At 36.5% G+C, this 13,365-nt stretch overlaps 2 protein-coding genes across 8 annotated transcripts in view; one reads left to right on the plus strand and one right to left on the minus strand.

The window, feature by feature from the left end:
• Positions 1–13,365, plus strand: part of PBRM1 (polybromo 1) — a 146,131-nt gene that overhangs the window by 93,969 nt on the left and 38,797 nt on the right. For all 7 annotated transcript variants that reach the window (XM_090284057.1, XM_090284051.1, XM_090284054.1 and 4 more), the window contains 3 exons: positions 5,258–5,443; positions 6,248–6,405; positions 7,049–7,312. In XM_090284057.1, the coding sequence (XP_090140183.1) occupies positions 5,258–5,443; positions 6,248–6,405; positions 7,049–7,312 (608 nt within the window). The remainder of the gene's footprint in view (positions 1–5,257; positions 5,444–6,247; positions 6,406–7,048; positions 7,313–13,365) is intronic.
• On the minus strand, positions 11,273–12,153 carry LOC150004866 (histone H3.3A-like). Its single transcript, XM_090284068.1, has one exon. It carries the CDS (start codon positions 12,120–12,122, stop codon positions 11,712–11,714), a length of 411 nt encoding a protein of 136 aa, XP_090140194.1. The 5' UTR covers positions 12,123–12,153; the 3' UTR covers positions 11,273–11,711.

Below are 13,365 nucleotides of genomic sequence, written 5' to 3' on the forward strand. Positions count from 1 at the left end.
CTCTGCTGCATAGAGGTGCTTTCTGAGGCTGCCAGGCATCCCTGTTAATAACTTTTTTTGCACTAACTCAGACACCATATTTCTCAGCAATATGACTAGAATTGTGTAAGAAGTGATGCTTTGCCATGGAATATGAAGTCAGCACTAGGAGGACTGAGTAGGAAAGGGTATAGAAGCAGGGTATTTTGAGGGTTATTGTCACTAGTTATGTCTAGCCGTGAGATAACTACAGTTGACTTCAAATTGTCCTGTCAGGTTATTTTATGAATATCAAAGAGCAGCAGAAAGTGGGATAGTGGTTATGTATCTCAGTTTGCCCTCTATGTCTTTAAGCCATTGAGGAAGTTCCTTAATCAGTGGAAAATGAAGGAAACCAAAACATCTCAACACACCCTGTTCTTAAATGCCAGAACCAACTACTCATACAAGGATAAGTAAGCAAAGATAAAAGAACATAGAGGCCCTGGCTGGTGTGGCTCAGTGGATTGATCACTGGCCTGCAAACCAAAAGGTGAAAAGGTCACCGGTTCCATTCTGAGGGCACATGCCTGGGTTGCAGGCTGGGTCACTAGTTGGGGGTATGTGAGAGGCAACCACACATTGATGTTTCTCTCCCTCTCTTTCTCCCTCCCTTCCTCTCTCTAAATATAAGTAAATAAAATCTTTAAGGCACACACAAACACACAGAGGACTGACTTTCAATTAAATATGGCAGATGGTACACAAATGCCTACTTCTTTTGAAAATATCTCTAAAATGATAGAAAGGAGATTTTAAAACAAAAACACAGAAACACTTGCCACCCTCACAAAAAAAGTGAAGGAAAATAGTGGAAGAGGAAATAATGGCAATTAAAATTTGAAAGCTAGAAAATGGATGGATAAGTTGCTAACACTGGCTTCAATGCCAGCATTGAGTAAAGATCTTAAGCAGGCCATCTCCCGTCTAGAAATGCACAGGGATTAGCACACCAGGTATTCCTGAAAATGGGGTGCACATCTGGCTTAAAAGGGAAGGATTAGTTGAAAGTCTAAATTTAACATTACTGAACTGCCAGATGACCTCCCACGCCTTTCCTGTGACTGTTCATCCTAAAGAGTCTAGAGTTAAGAACAGCCAGGAAGACCTAAAGGTGAGGTTACAGTTCTGAAGAGAGGAATTGTGAAGGAATTTATACTAAATAGTGAGACCCCCTGGCCCTCTTAACTATTTAGCTCCTAGAATGCTGGCAGTCAGGCTTACAGTTCTAAGAAGAGGTGATTTTTTTTTTTCCCTCTTAAATGGACCAGGCAATTGAAGGAAAACTAAAGATAAAAACATCTGGAGGTTCCCAGTAAAATCCATCAGTCAACCAACTCTGTGTATGCATAGAGAGCGTATCATCCGCTTTTTTAGGATTTCACTTTAATGTAGGAACAGGTACTTATTTAAATAGGGTCAAATATTTAAGGAAAATCTCTAAAATGTAAAATAGGGAACAAGACAAAAAGAAAAAATTAACTTGGAGGAAACAAACTGAAAGCAGGAGAAAATGTAAAAACAAACAAACCTAAACTAAAATATAGACCTTCAGAGAGATGAGAAGCTACTGCATCCATGTAAAACAAGAACAGAAGGCCAGTAAAAAACAAACATTCACAGAACAGAAAATTCCTTGGAAGTTAAAAATATGTCAAACCCACAAAATGAGATAAAATATTCACAAATCATGTAAGTGTCTGATATCCAGAATATATAAAGGAATTCAACAGTAACAAAACAACACAATTTAAAAGTGGGCAAAAGATTTGAATAGACATATCTCCAAAGAAATTATATAAATTGTCATAAGGATGTGAAAAAAAAAATGCTTAACATCATTTATCACTAGGAAATACAAATCAAAACTACAATGAGATATTACTTCTTACCCTTTAAGATGGTTGTTATCAAAAAGCAAAAGGGAAAATAACAAGTGTGGTGAGGATATAGAAAAATTGGAACCTCTTACATTGCTGGTAGGAATGCAAAGTGGTGCAGCCACTATGGAAAACAGTTTCACAACTCCTTTTAAAAGCTAAACACGGAATTATCATATGACCCATTAGTTCCACTCCTAGGTGTATATCCAAAAGAACTGAAAGCAGGGACTCAGACAGATACTTGTATATCAATGTTCATAATAGCATTATTCACAATAGCCAAAAGGCAGAAGCAACTCATGTCAACAAACACACAGTGAATACATAAACAAAATGTGATATATACATACAGTAGAATATTATTCAGCCATGAAAAATAATGAATTTTGCCCTGGCTGGTGTGGCACAGGTGATTGGGAGTCATCCCTCAAACCAAAAGGTTCTGGTTAGATTCCCTCTCAGGGCACATGCCTGGGTTACAGGTTTGGTCCCCAGTCATGGGGCACACGGAAGGCAACCAATTGATGTTTGTCTCACATCGATGTTTCTCTTTCTGCCTCCCTTCCCCTCTCTAAAATAAAATAAATAAATAATGAATTTCTGACACATCTACAACATGAATGAACCTTGAAAACATTATGCTAACTGAAGCATGCCAGACATAAAAGAACAAATATCTTATGATTCCACTTACTTAGAATAGCAAATTCATAGAGACAAAGTAGATAGTGGTACCATGGCTGGAGGGAGGAGAAATAAAGAGTTACTACTTAATGGTTACAGTGTTCCTGTTTGAGGGAAAGAAAAAGGTTTGGAAACAGATAGTGGTTATAGTTGGACAACATTGTGAATATAATTAATTCCACTGAATTACACACTTAAAGATGATCCAAAAATGGTAAATTTTATGTGATATATCTTTTACCAGAATTTAAAAAGATAAATAATATAACAAAAACCATTGAATTGTACATTTTAAATAGGGGGAATATATGATGTGTTAATTATGTCTCAATAAAGTTATTAAGAAATGATAGCAGATGGGTATAGGGGGATAAGATTGATGTTGTTTATTGGTACAAACTTGCAACAAGTAGTGAATGAGCCATGGAGGTCTAATGCAGTTTTATTAATATAGACAACAATATTGTACTGTAATTATATAATGTGATATCACTACAATAGCAACAATATATAAATGTATCAAAGAACACTATACACCTTAAATTTACACGTGTCAAATTTATTCAATTAAAATTTTTTCAGCGATAGCAAAAAGGAAACATATAGAGAAGGATTAGAAGATAAATTTGAAGAAATCTCTGAAGGACTAGAACAATAACAAATGGACATAAAGAAATGGAAAAAAACAAAAGATAAGCCCAGGAGGCCCAGAATCCAAATAACTGCAGGACACAGTTGTGCTAAGTTTTCTACCCCTATACATATAACAAGGGTCCCCTTTTCTCCACTTTCTAATAACATTTTCTCTCATTTTCTTCTGAGTCTTCAACTGCAATGTTGTTGATTGCCATTTCTCTGCCAACAGTCTATTTAAGGCAACCTAGGCTAAACTTTCTATTATGCTTCTCTTAATTCTTTCAGTCTCTGCTTACCACCCAATTCCAAAGTCACTTCCATATTTTTTAGATATTTGTTTTAGTAAGATTCCTCTACCAGATATCCAAATCTCATCTAAATATCATTAGGTCATAAGTCCCAAATTTCATTATTTAAATTATATATGTGTGAGGCTTTTGAGTGTGATCCATCCTGGGACACCATTCCTCTATTTGTGTAAGAAACAAACAAACACACATACACAAAAAGAACAAGTTCTCTACTCCTACAGTATTGTGATTGGGACATGCATAGGCTAAGAGAGACATTCCCATTCAAAAGGGAGAAGTGGGAGGAAAAAAGAGTCATCAATCCCAAGCAATTCTGAAATCCAGTCAGGCAGACTTTTTTAGATTTCAAAGCCTGGAAAATAGTCTTCTGCAGCTCAGTACTCTGCCATCTGAATAATCCTTTTTCATGAAAGATAGCCTGTGTTTACAGCTGAGTTGTTTTATCAGCCTGTTTTCTTGTCTCTAGAATTTGGGGGATTTAATAGCCCTCTTTCATTTTGTACTCTCTGTGTTCCCTTTCAGCTTAGTTAACAGTGTTCCTGATGGCATAAAATTCCCAAGAACCTTGTGAATATGCTGCATATGTCACAGGGATTCAGCTGATTAAACAACTACTAGAGGACATTTTCCACCAAAATTGACAAAGCTTTAACAAAAGTATAAGGATCTAGCATACCAGTGTTAGAGAGGGAATGGAGAAACTACCCCTTGTAACTAAACAGTGAGGGACTTAAATCAGTTTACACTTTTAGGAGTCAATTTGTAGTATGTGTTATTTAAAATGCTTATTTCCAGCTGTTCCATTTATAGAAAATTATCCTAAGGAAGTAATCAAAGATGTGAGCAGAGCTTTATTCTCCGGGGGCGGGGGGGAGTTTTATTTAATAAAAATAAATGTCTTGTTGAAAGCATTTAATCTCAGGGGAAATGTTCATGATATATTATGTGTACACATGTATGTAGTTTATAGTATATTGTATAATATACATATTCCACATGTCCTCGATTCTAAGAGTACATTGTGTGATATCCATGTAATAACTGTTAGGGAAAATAATTTCAGAGGCATTAAGATGAAGATAAAGTACATATGGATTATGTCCAGGATTCGTCGTCGTCGGCAGCCGTCCGTCTCGAGAGACGATGGCGTAGCTTCTTGAGAGTCTATCTGCACCGCCGAGAATGGCTGTGCAGTCCGACTCGGGAGTGACAATCCCTGCCGCACTTGTTACAGGTGAAGGCAGATGGCCGTTGTTGCTGCTGTTGACGCTGCTTCCGCCTCGATCTTTTCTGGACCGCCTCCTCGTTGCGCGCAGCCTCTGCACGTGACGTACCTTGCCTGACCGCGAGCCTCTAGGCTAGGCGGTCGTCTGCTTGAACTTCCCATGTGTTGAGATTGAATGTCCAGGATTACATGATTTATAAGTGACCTATTTCTACTTTTCTGTATCATCCAGAATGACTACATTGAACATGTATTATTATGATAATCATTTTTATTTTGTAGAGCCTTTATTTAATGTATTTAAATTAATGGCCGTTAGTTGTAATTCAAGAAGACATCTTCCAGTAGAGGCTATTGGGAATATGGATATCATACTGTTTGTCTTGAATTCTGCCTTTGAGTGTCCAGAAAAAAATTAAATGTATTAGTATGTGTTGTTTGAATCCTCCATCGGATTCCAACATTCTTTTAATGAGAACCTCTTTGTCTTTTTACCTAAGAGGCTGAAAAGAGTGAAGATTCCTCAGGTGCTGCAGGCCTCTCAGGCTTACATCGCACATACAGCCAGGACTGCAGCTTTAAGAACAGCATGTATCATGTTGGAGATTACGTCTATGTAGAGCCCGCAGAAGCCAACCTACAACCTCATATAGTCTGTATTGAGAGACTGTGGGAAGATTCTGCTGGTAAGTTCATTTTAAATCGAAGGGTAGATTGGTGAGACGTGACTTTTTATTCCTTGGTCCTCAGGGAAGAAAATTGTAATTCAGACATTTTATGTCTTCTAACAGTAGTTCTACAATGTATAAAATATAATTAAGCACCCATTATATGAAAAACATAGGATCTAGGACTATGGAGCAATGGCACAGTGGAGTCAAAAGAAATGTAACTTCTTGAAATCTAGTTGAGATTTATTCATTCAGTATTTATTAAAAACACACTATTAGCCAAGCTGTGTAGATGGCAGAGATTCAAAACAAAAGTCCCATGTGTTGCCCCTGGCAAAACCACTCCAGTAAAAATCACAAATAAAAATATTATAGGGAGACATGTGCCTTGGCTTAGAATTTGATTTCAAAAAGGCTTCCTAGAGCAATTATCTTTCACTTGAGACATGGAGAATGAATAAGAGTTAATGAAGCCCAAAGCAGGCAGAAAGGTTATCCAGGAAATCCAGTTCTTTCTGTTGTTCATCATGTGAAATGCTTATGTATTCCTGACCTCAGCAGAGTAAGCAGGTCTCATCACCTTCTTCATTCTATGTATTATGTATCTTTTAACATGAGGGGGAAAATAGCATTTTTTAGGCCTTATTACACTTCATTATTTTAAAGTATTATTTCTTCTAAGACAATTATATTAAGGAACATGGCCTAAAAGCACATTAGTAGGTTCAGGCCATGGCAAAATGGATGGGTTTGCTCATTTTGCAAAGAATATGTGATTTCTGCTAATGGTAATTCTCTGTCTCTCTCTTTGTTTTTGAGGGGAAAAATGGTTGTATGGATGTTGGTTTTATCGGCCAAATGAAACATTCCATCTGGCTACACGAAAATTCCTAGAAAAAGAAGTTTTTAAGAGTGACTATTACAATAAAGTTCCTGTTAGTAAAATTCTAGGGAAGTGTGTGGTCATGTTTGTCAAGGTAAGAAACTCATTAGTCCCAAAAGTATAAATCCTTCCATGGGAATAAAATTTATAAACACACACAAAAATGATATTTATAAAATTGCAAGCTCTGTTTTAAACTGTTTGGAAAAAATATTTTTATAGCTGTGTCTTTATGGCTGTATATAAAGATTTAGGAAGAAATTAACTTGAACATGAGGGTGAAAGACCATTTGCTGCCTACACTATGGAGCTTAAATTTTTTTATATTGCCAGAATAATTTTTAAGGATGACATTTTCTGAAAGATCATTATAACTTGGTAATGTGGTTTTCAGGTAATAAGTTGTACTTTTTTGTGTATCTTATCAGATACAGACACAGGAGCCCTGCCCATAGCTTTAAGAAACATTATAGCTGTATGAAATACTAATATATTTTCAAAAGGGCAATTGTTAGGCTAAATAAGTGAAATGGTATGTATTTAATAAAGTCATTCTGAATCAAAGAGATACTGCTAGATCTCTAGCCCTTTTCCATTTGTTAACAACTGTCAGAAAGTCTAAACAGTTAAACTTTTGTTTGGTTGGTGTTTATTTTTAAATTTTTAATTTTTATTTTTATTAGGTTCATCGGTTTTCAGAAAATTCACCTAATTAATTTTATCATTATATCCCCCAGGAATACTTTAAATTATGTCCAGAAAACTTTCGAGATGAGGATGTTTTTGTCTGTGAATCACGGTATTCTGCCAAAACCAAATCTTTTAAGAAAATTAAACTGTGGACCATGCCCATCAGTTCAGTTAGGTTTGTTCCTCGGGATGTGCCATTGCCTGTAGTCCGAGTAGCCTCTGTATTTGCAAATGCAGATAAAGGGGATGATGAGAAGAACACAGACAACCCAGAAGACAGTCGAACTGAAGACAATTTTAACTTGGAAAAGGTATGTAGATAATAGCCATACAGAAAAGAATATTACATTTCAAAATAAACAGTGTAAAACCTTAGTCAAACAGAAAGAAGAGAACTATAAAGAAGAGACAAAAGTTAATACTTCATCCTGACTGGTGAGGCTCAGTCAGTTGAGCATCATCTCGCAAACTAAAAGGTCACTGGTTTGATTCCGGTCAGGGCATATACCTGTGTTGCAGGCAAGGTGCCAAGTTGGGGGTGTGCAAGATGCAACGCATTTTTATGTTTCTCTTGCGCATCAATGTTTCGCCCTCTCTTTCTCCCTTCCTTCCCCTCTCTCTAAAAATAAATAATAAAATCTTTTTAAAAATAAAGACATTAATACTTAAACAACAGAACAGTATAATTTAAAATTAAATCCAAGTGCTAATCCTCTGAGAAGTCCAATGAGATAAACTACGAACCATCGTAATGTCAAAGAGCTAACCCTGAAGAGTACTCAGATCACATAATTTCATAGGTGGATCTTTTAACCCTTTAAGGAACCTATAATTATAATGTTTAACTTATTTCAAAGCATGGAGAACAAAGAAAGCCTTCCAATTTGTTTTACAAAGCCAGAATAATCTTGATTCCAAAGCCTGGCAAAATAAAAAGCTACTGTTTAGTCTCACAAATATTGATGCAAAAAAAACTTGGGAGACAAGTAATTTTACAAGTGAAATCAAATTAGTTATTTAAGAGCATGACCAAGTAAAAGAATTCATTCTCAAATTGCAAGGATTGTTCAAAATTAGGAAAACTCACTACTTTTGGAGAAATTATTTCATGAAGTACAGTACTTGAGTTTTTAGATAGTTATTTTGTCAAAGTGATTTTTTATTATATTTAATCTTTATTGTGTTTTTTTCCATTACCCTTCTACCCTCTTTCCCCAACAATCACCACAGTGTTACCCATGTCTGTGAGTCCTTTTTCCTTTTTGCTCAATCCTTCCATCCCCTAACCTCCCTCCACCAGTAGCAAAGTGACGTTTAAAAAATTATTTCTGTACCTCAAGCCTAAAGCCTATAAAAGAAATTCCCTTTCAAGTAATAACACATGACAAAGGTGCTTGCTGTACCATTACCTATGTTTATCTGAAAGTAGCCAACGTAGTTAGACAAAACTAGTGATAATATTGACAAAGAGGCAAGAATTTTTTTTTGCAGATAATGGGGAGAAAATCTATATACAAGCCAATAGCTTTCTTATATAAACATAATCAATAAGCATTTGAAGAGAAAATGAAAACATTGGATATACTTCAAGAACTGTTAGAAAATTATATGGGGATTTCTAGTCAAGATGGTGGTGTAAGGAGAGATGGCTCACCTCTTTGCACAACCACATCAGAATTACAACTTAAGTAGAAAACAACCATCACTCAGACCATCAGAAATTGAGTTGAATGTAAGTCTGACAACTACAGAATTAAAGAAACCACATCCACCCAGACTGGTAGGAGGGGCACAGACACAGAACGGGCTGTTCCCTCACCCACATGTGGTGGATAAAAATTCAGGAGGGATATCTTGGGAGCAAGGAGTCCCAGCCTTTGGTTCCAGTGCCAGGAAGATAAGTCCCCACAACTTGTGGCTTCAGAAACCAGCAGGGGTAAAATCAGTGGAAGAAACTACTGGAGCCCCAAGCAGTTCCTCTTAAAAAACCCACACATGGACTCACCTACTCAGACTCACTCCCTCTGAGCTCTGGCACCAGGGTAGCAGCTTGAAAGGCACCAGTGGCATAAAGGGAGGAACTGAAGTGTCTGGCATCAACACGAACAGAGGCCATTGTTCGTTTTCTAAACCCTCCTCCCAACAGAGCCGACAAGCAGGTGCCATATCTGAGACTCCACCAACCTGGCTAACACTGTTTGACCTGCCTTGGAGATCCCCAGAGACTCCACCCCACCCAACTTATGGGTCCACCCAAGCTACATGTCCTAATGTTTGAATTATTTCCAACAAATGTAATTATTTTGTATAATCAAGAAAGACAAAGTTTTAAAATTAATCATGTAAAAACTGGAAAATATTGAATCCTTAGTGTCTTAGAAAAAATGTCCACTTTCATCTTGTAATACTTGATATTTCTTACATTTTCCCAATATGTGGGAATCATAGACAGTAATTTTAAAAGAAGAGATATCAGTGGAAGCCAATATAAAATTAACTTAGATTTGTTATTTTTATTAGAATTCATAAGTCCCCAGGGTCCTCTCTATGTATGAGTTACTATTTTATCTCATTATTTTGATATTGTATGGCTAAGCCATTCGAGGAACTTCTTTAAAGAATAACTTTAGAAAACAATCTGTTCCTAAAATAAAGTTATTCTTTTTTTACTAGAGTTCACATACAATATTATATTAGTTTAAAGTATGCAATATAGTGATTCAAAACTTAGTAACCTATTTGTCAGTGTACAAAGTTATTACAGTACTGTTGGCTATATTTTTGTGTGCTGTACATTACATCCCATGACTTATTTATTCTATAACTAGAAGTTTGTACCTCTTAATCCTCTTCATCTTTTCACCCACCTGGCAACCATCAGTTTGTTCTCTATGTAAATCTGTTAGATTCCACATGTAAGTGAAATCATACAGTATTTTTTTCTCTGACTTACTTCACTTAGCATAATACTCTCTAGGTCTCTGCATATTGTTGCAAATGATAAGATTTCTTTTTTATGGCTCAGTAATATTTCATTTTGTGTGTGTGTGTCACATCTTTATTCATCTATTGATGGGTTTCTGTGTTGCTTTTATATCTTGGCTATTGTAAATAATGCTGTGGTGAACACAGGGGTCCATGTATCTTTCATATTAGTGTTATTGTTTTCTTTGGACAAATACCCAGAAGTGGAAAATTGCCAGATTGTATGGCAGTTCTATTTTTAATTTTTTGAGAAACCTAAATACTGTTTTCCATGCAGCTGTACCAATTTACAATCCTAGCAACAGTGCATAAGTGTGTCTTTTCCTCCAAATCCTTGCTGACACTTGTTATTTATTGTCTTTTTAATAGCCATCCTTACAGGCGTGAGGTGATATTTCATTGTGGTTTTGATTTGCATTTCCTTTGTAATAGTTGAGCATCTTTTCATGTGTCCATTGGTTATCTGCATTTCTCCTTTGGAGAAATGTCTGTTCGGGTCCTCTGCCCAGCCCCCCTTATTTTTAAATCCTTACCTGAGGATATATTTACAGAGAGAGAGGAAGGGGGAGAGGGAGAAACATCGATTAGTTGTCTCCTGTAGACTCTCCAACCGGGGACAGAACCTGTAACTGGTGTATGTGCCCTAACCAGGAATTGAACCTGCAACCTTTTGGTATATGGAATGACACTTCAGCTGAACTACACTGGCCAGGGCCTCTGCCCATTTTTTATTTGGATAGTTTATTTGTTTTTGGTGTTGAGTTGTATGAGTTCTTAATAAATTTTGGATATTAACCCCTTATAGGATATATCACTTGCAAATATCTTTCCCATTCAGTAGGTTGCCTTTCAGTTTTGTGGTTTCCTTTGCTGTGCAAAAGATTTTTGCTTTGATATAGTCCCATTTGTTTATATTTGCTTTTGTTGCCATTGCCCTTGCCCAAGGAGATACATAAAAAATATTGCTAAGATAAAGTTAGAGTTTATTTCCTGTATTTTCCTCTAGGAGTTTTATGGTTTCAGGTCTTACATTTCAGTCTTTAATCCATTTTCAGTTTTATTTTGGTGTATGGTGTATGACAGTGGTCCAGTTTGTTTATTTATTTATTTTTTTTGCCTTTAGCGCTCCAGTTTTTCCAACACCATTTATTGTCTTTTCCCCATTTTATCGTCTTGTCTTTTGTCATAGATAAGTTGATCAGAAAAGGGTATTCTTTTTTTTTTTTTTTTTTTTCAGGAACAGCACAGAAGACAGACAGCATTAAAAACATGTACTTGCATGTAGGACAACTCAGTTAGAGAAGTATAGCGAATGGATGGAATCTACTGTATGATAAAAATGCTACAAACACCATTTAGTTGCCATCAATAAGAAATTTACTTGTTTTAAAAAAATCCAAATGCTGGCATTGTCCAGAAAAATTTAACAGGTTTATTTATATTGTTATAAAGTTGAACTGCTGAAACTTGTTCACTGAAACATCTTGACTTGCATTAATGCTTTATGTCCCCACATTTATATTAAAAAAATTCACACACAAATGAAAATGGAAAAACTTCCAATACCTGATTTCTGTCCCCTATTTTCCACTTGCAATCATATACTTAGGTACCTTTTGACCCCATGGAAAAATAATATCTAACGTTCAGAACTACCAATAACAGGAAGAAGAGATTTTTTTTTTTTTTTTTAAAGAATGAAATGTTTCCCATCATAGTGGACTTTTAAGCACGTTCTCCACGTATGCGGCGTGCTAGCTGGATGTCTTTTGGCATAATTGTTACACGTTTGGCATGGATAGCACACAGGTTGGTGTCTTCAAAAAGGCCAACCAGATAGGCTTCACTTGTCTCCTGCAAAGCACCAATAGCTGCACTCTGGAAGCGCAGATCTGTTTTGAAGTCCTGAGCAATTTCTCGCACCAGACGCTGAAAGGGAAGTTTGCGAGTCAGAAGTTCAGTGGACTTCTGATAACTTCTAATTTCTCGGAGTGCCACAGTACCAGGCCTGTAACGATGAGGTTTCTTCACCCCTCCAGTAGAGGGCGCACTCTTGTGAGCGGCTTTGGTAGCCAGTTGCTTCCTCGGTGCTTTACCACCGGTGGATTTGCGGGCAGTCTGCTTTGTACGAGCCATGGTAGAGAGACCTCTTTAGTTACCCCCCTTTTCCTTCAGCTGGAGCTCTGTGAGCTGAAGGAGGCGCTGGCATTAGAGAGCGACAGCGGCTGCGAACCAGAAAAGGGTATTCTTAATCTCAGGGGTTACTTTATATATAACTTCCATTGCTTCATGTCCCTTTACCTAGCATTTGTGTAGCACCTCTTTCATTCTTAAGGGTTTTCTCCAAAGAATATTTTAATAACACATTTGAACTCTTTTAAGATCAAAACATTAAATTACTTGGTCATTCTAAAGGAATTTTTTTTTTAAGTTTGAAGTTTCAGATATTCTCAGAGAGGGAGATGCAGAAGAATATTTTGGGGTTCTGGAGTTTCTTCAGCTTTTCAAACACCTAGCACTATGTTCATTATCTGCTGGGTTCCCAGTAAATGATGATTTTTTAATTTCCATTACTCAAGTTTCTCTATTTTTTTGCCAATACTGTAAAACAACAATAATGAATGTTTGTACTTTACACGAGTCAGGCATTGTTCTATGTACTTACATGGATTATATCATTTAAGCTTCCTAACAACCCCATCTGGTGAGGACACTAAGGCATAAGAGGCCAGGTAATTTGTCACAGCAGCCAGTAGGTGACAGACCCTGTAATTTATTTAAAAAAAAAACGTGTGTTAGGTCACAGAGATTATGCTGTTCCTTTCTATTTTGTAATAAATCAATTTAAATAAATTTTAAATATACTTAATGTTAAGAAATTGAGAGCTCAGTAAATGTAGAGAGGGAGCTTGTGTAGAATTTGCATGAATGAGGCTGTTTCTGAGTGCTTAGTCCTTTCCAATGTATTTTTGCTAAAGGCTATGGGAATAGAGAAAGGAGGGAGGGTGGGGAAAAGCATCCAGAAGTAACATTTTATGAAGATTAACTAGAAATTTAAAATAGATATAAATACCATATGATTTCACTCATATGTGAATCTAATGAACAAACTGACCTAACAAGAAAAATAGGGACAGACTCATGCAGCAGGCTGTTGTCCATTTCATGAGCCCTTTTTCCTTTTTGTTTGATCCCGGCACTTCCTAACTACCACCTAGCCCCAGAGTTCTGGAGGGATCGAGCAAAAAGGAAAAAAGAACTCATGGACATGGAAAACGGTGTTTGATTACAGGGGGAGAGGGTATGAGTTGGATAACTGGTAATGAAAAATACAATAAAAATAGAATAAAATAAATACAATATTTGATAAGACTTAGTT

Source organism: Furipterus horrens, unplaced genomic scaffold (assembly GCF_987537825.1).
Source record: "Furipterus horrens unplaced genomic scaffold, mFurHor1.1.pri manual_scaffold_7, whole genome shotgun sequence".
Classification (NCBI taxonomy): domain Eukaryota; kingdom Metazoa; phylum Chordata; class Mammalia; order Chiroptera; family Furipteridae; genus Furipterus; species Furipterus horrens.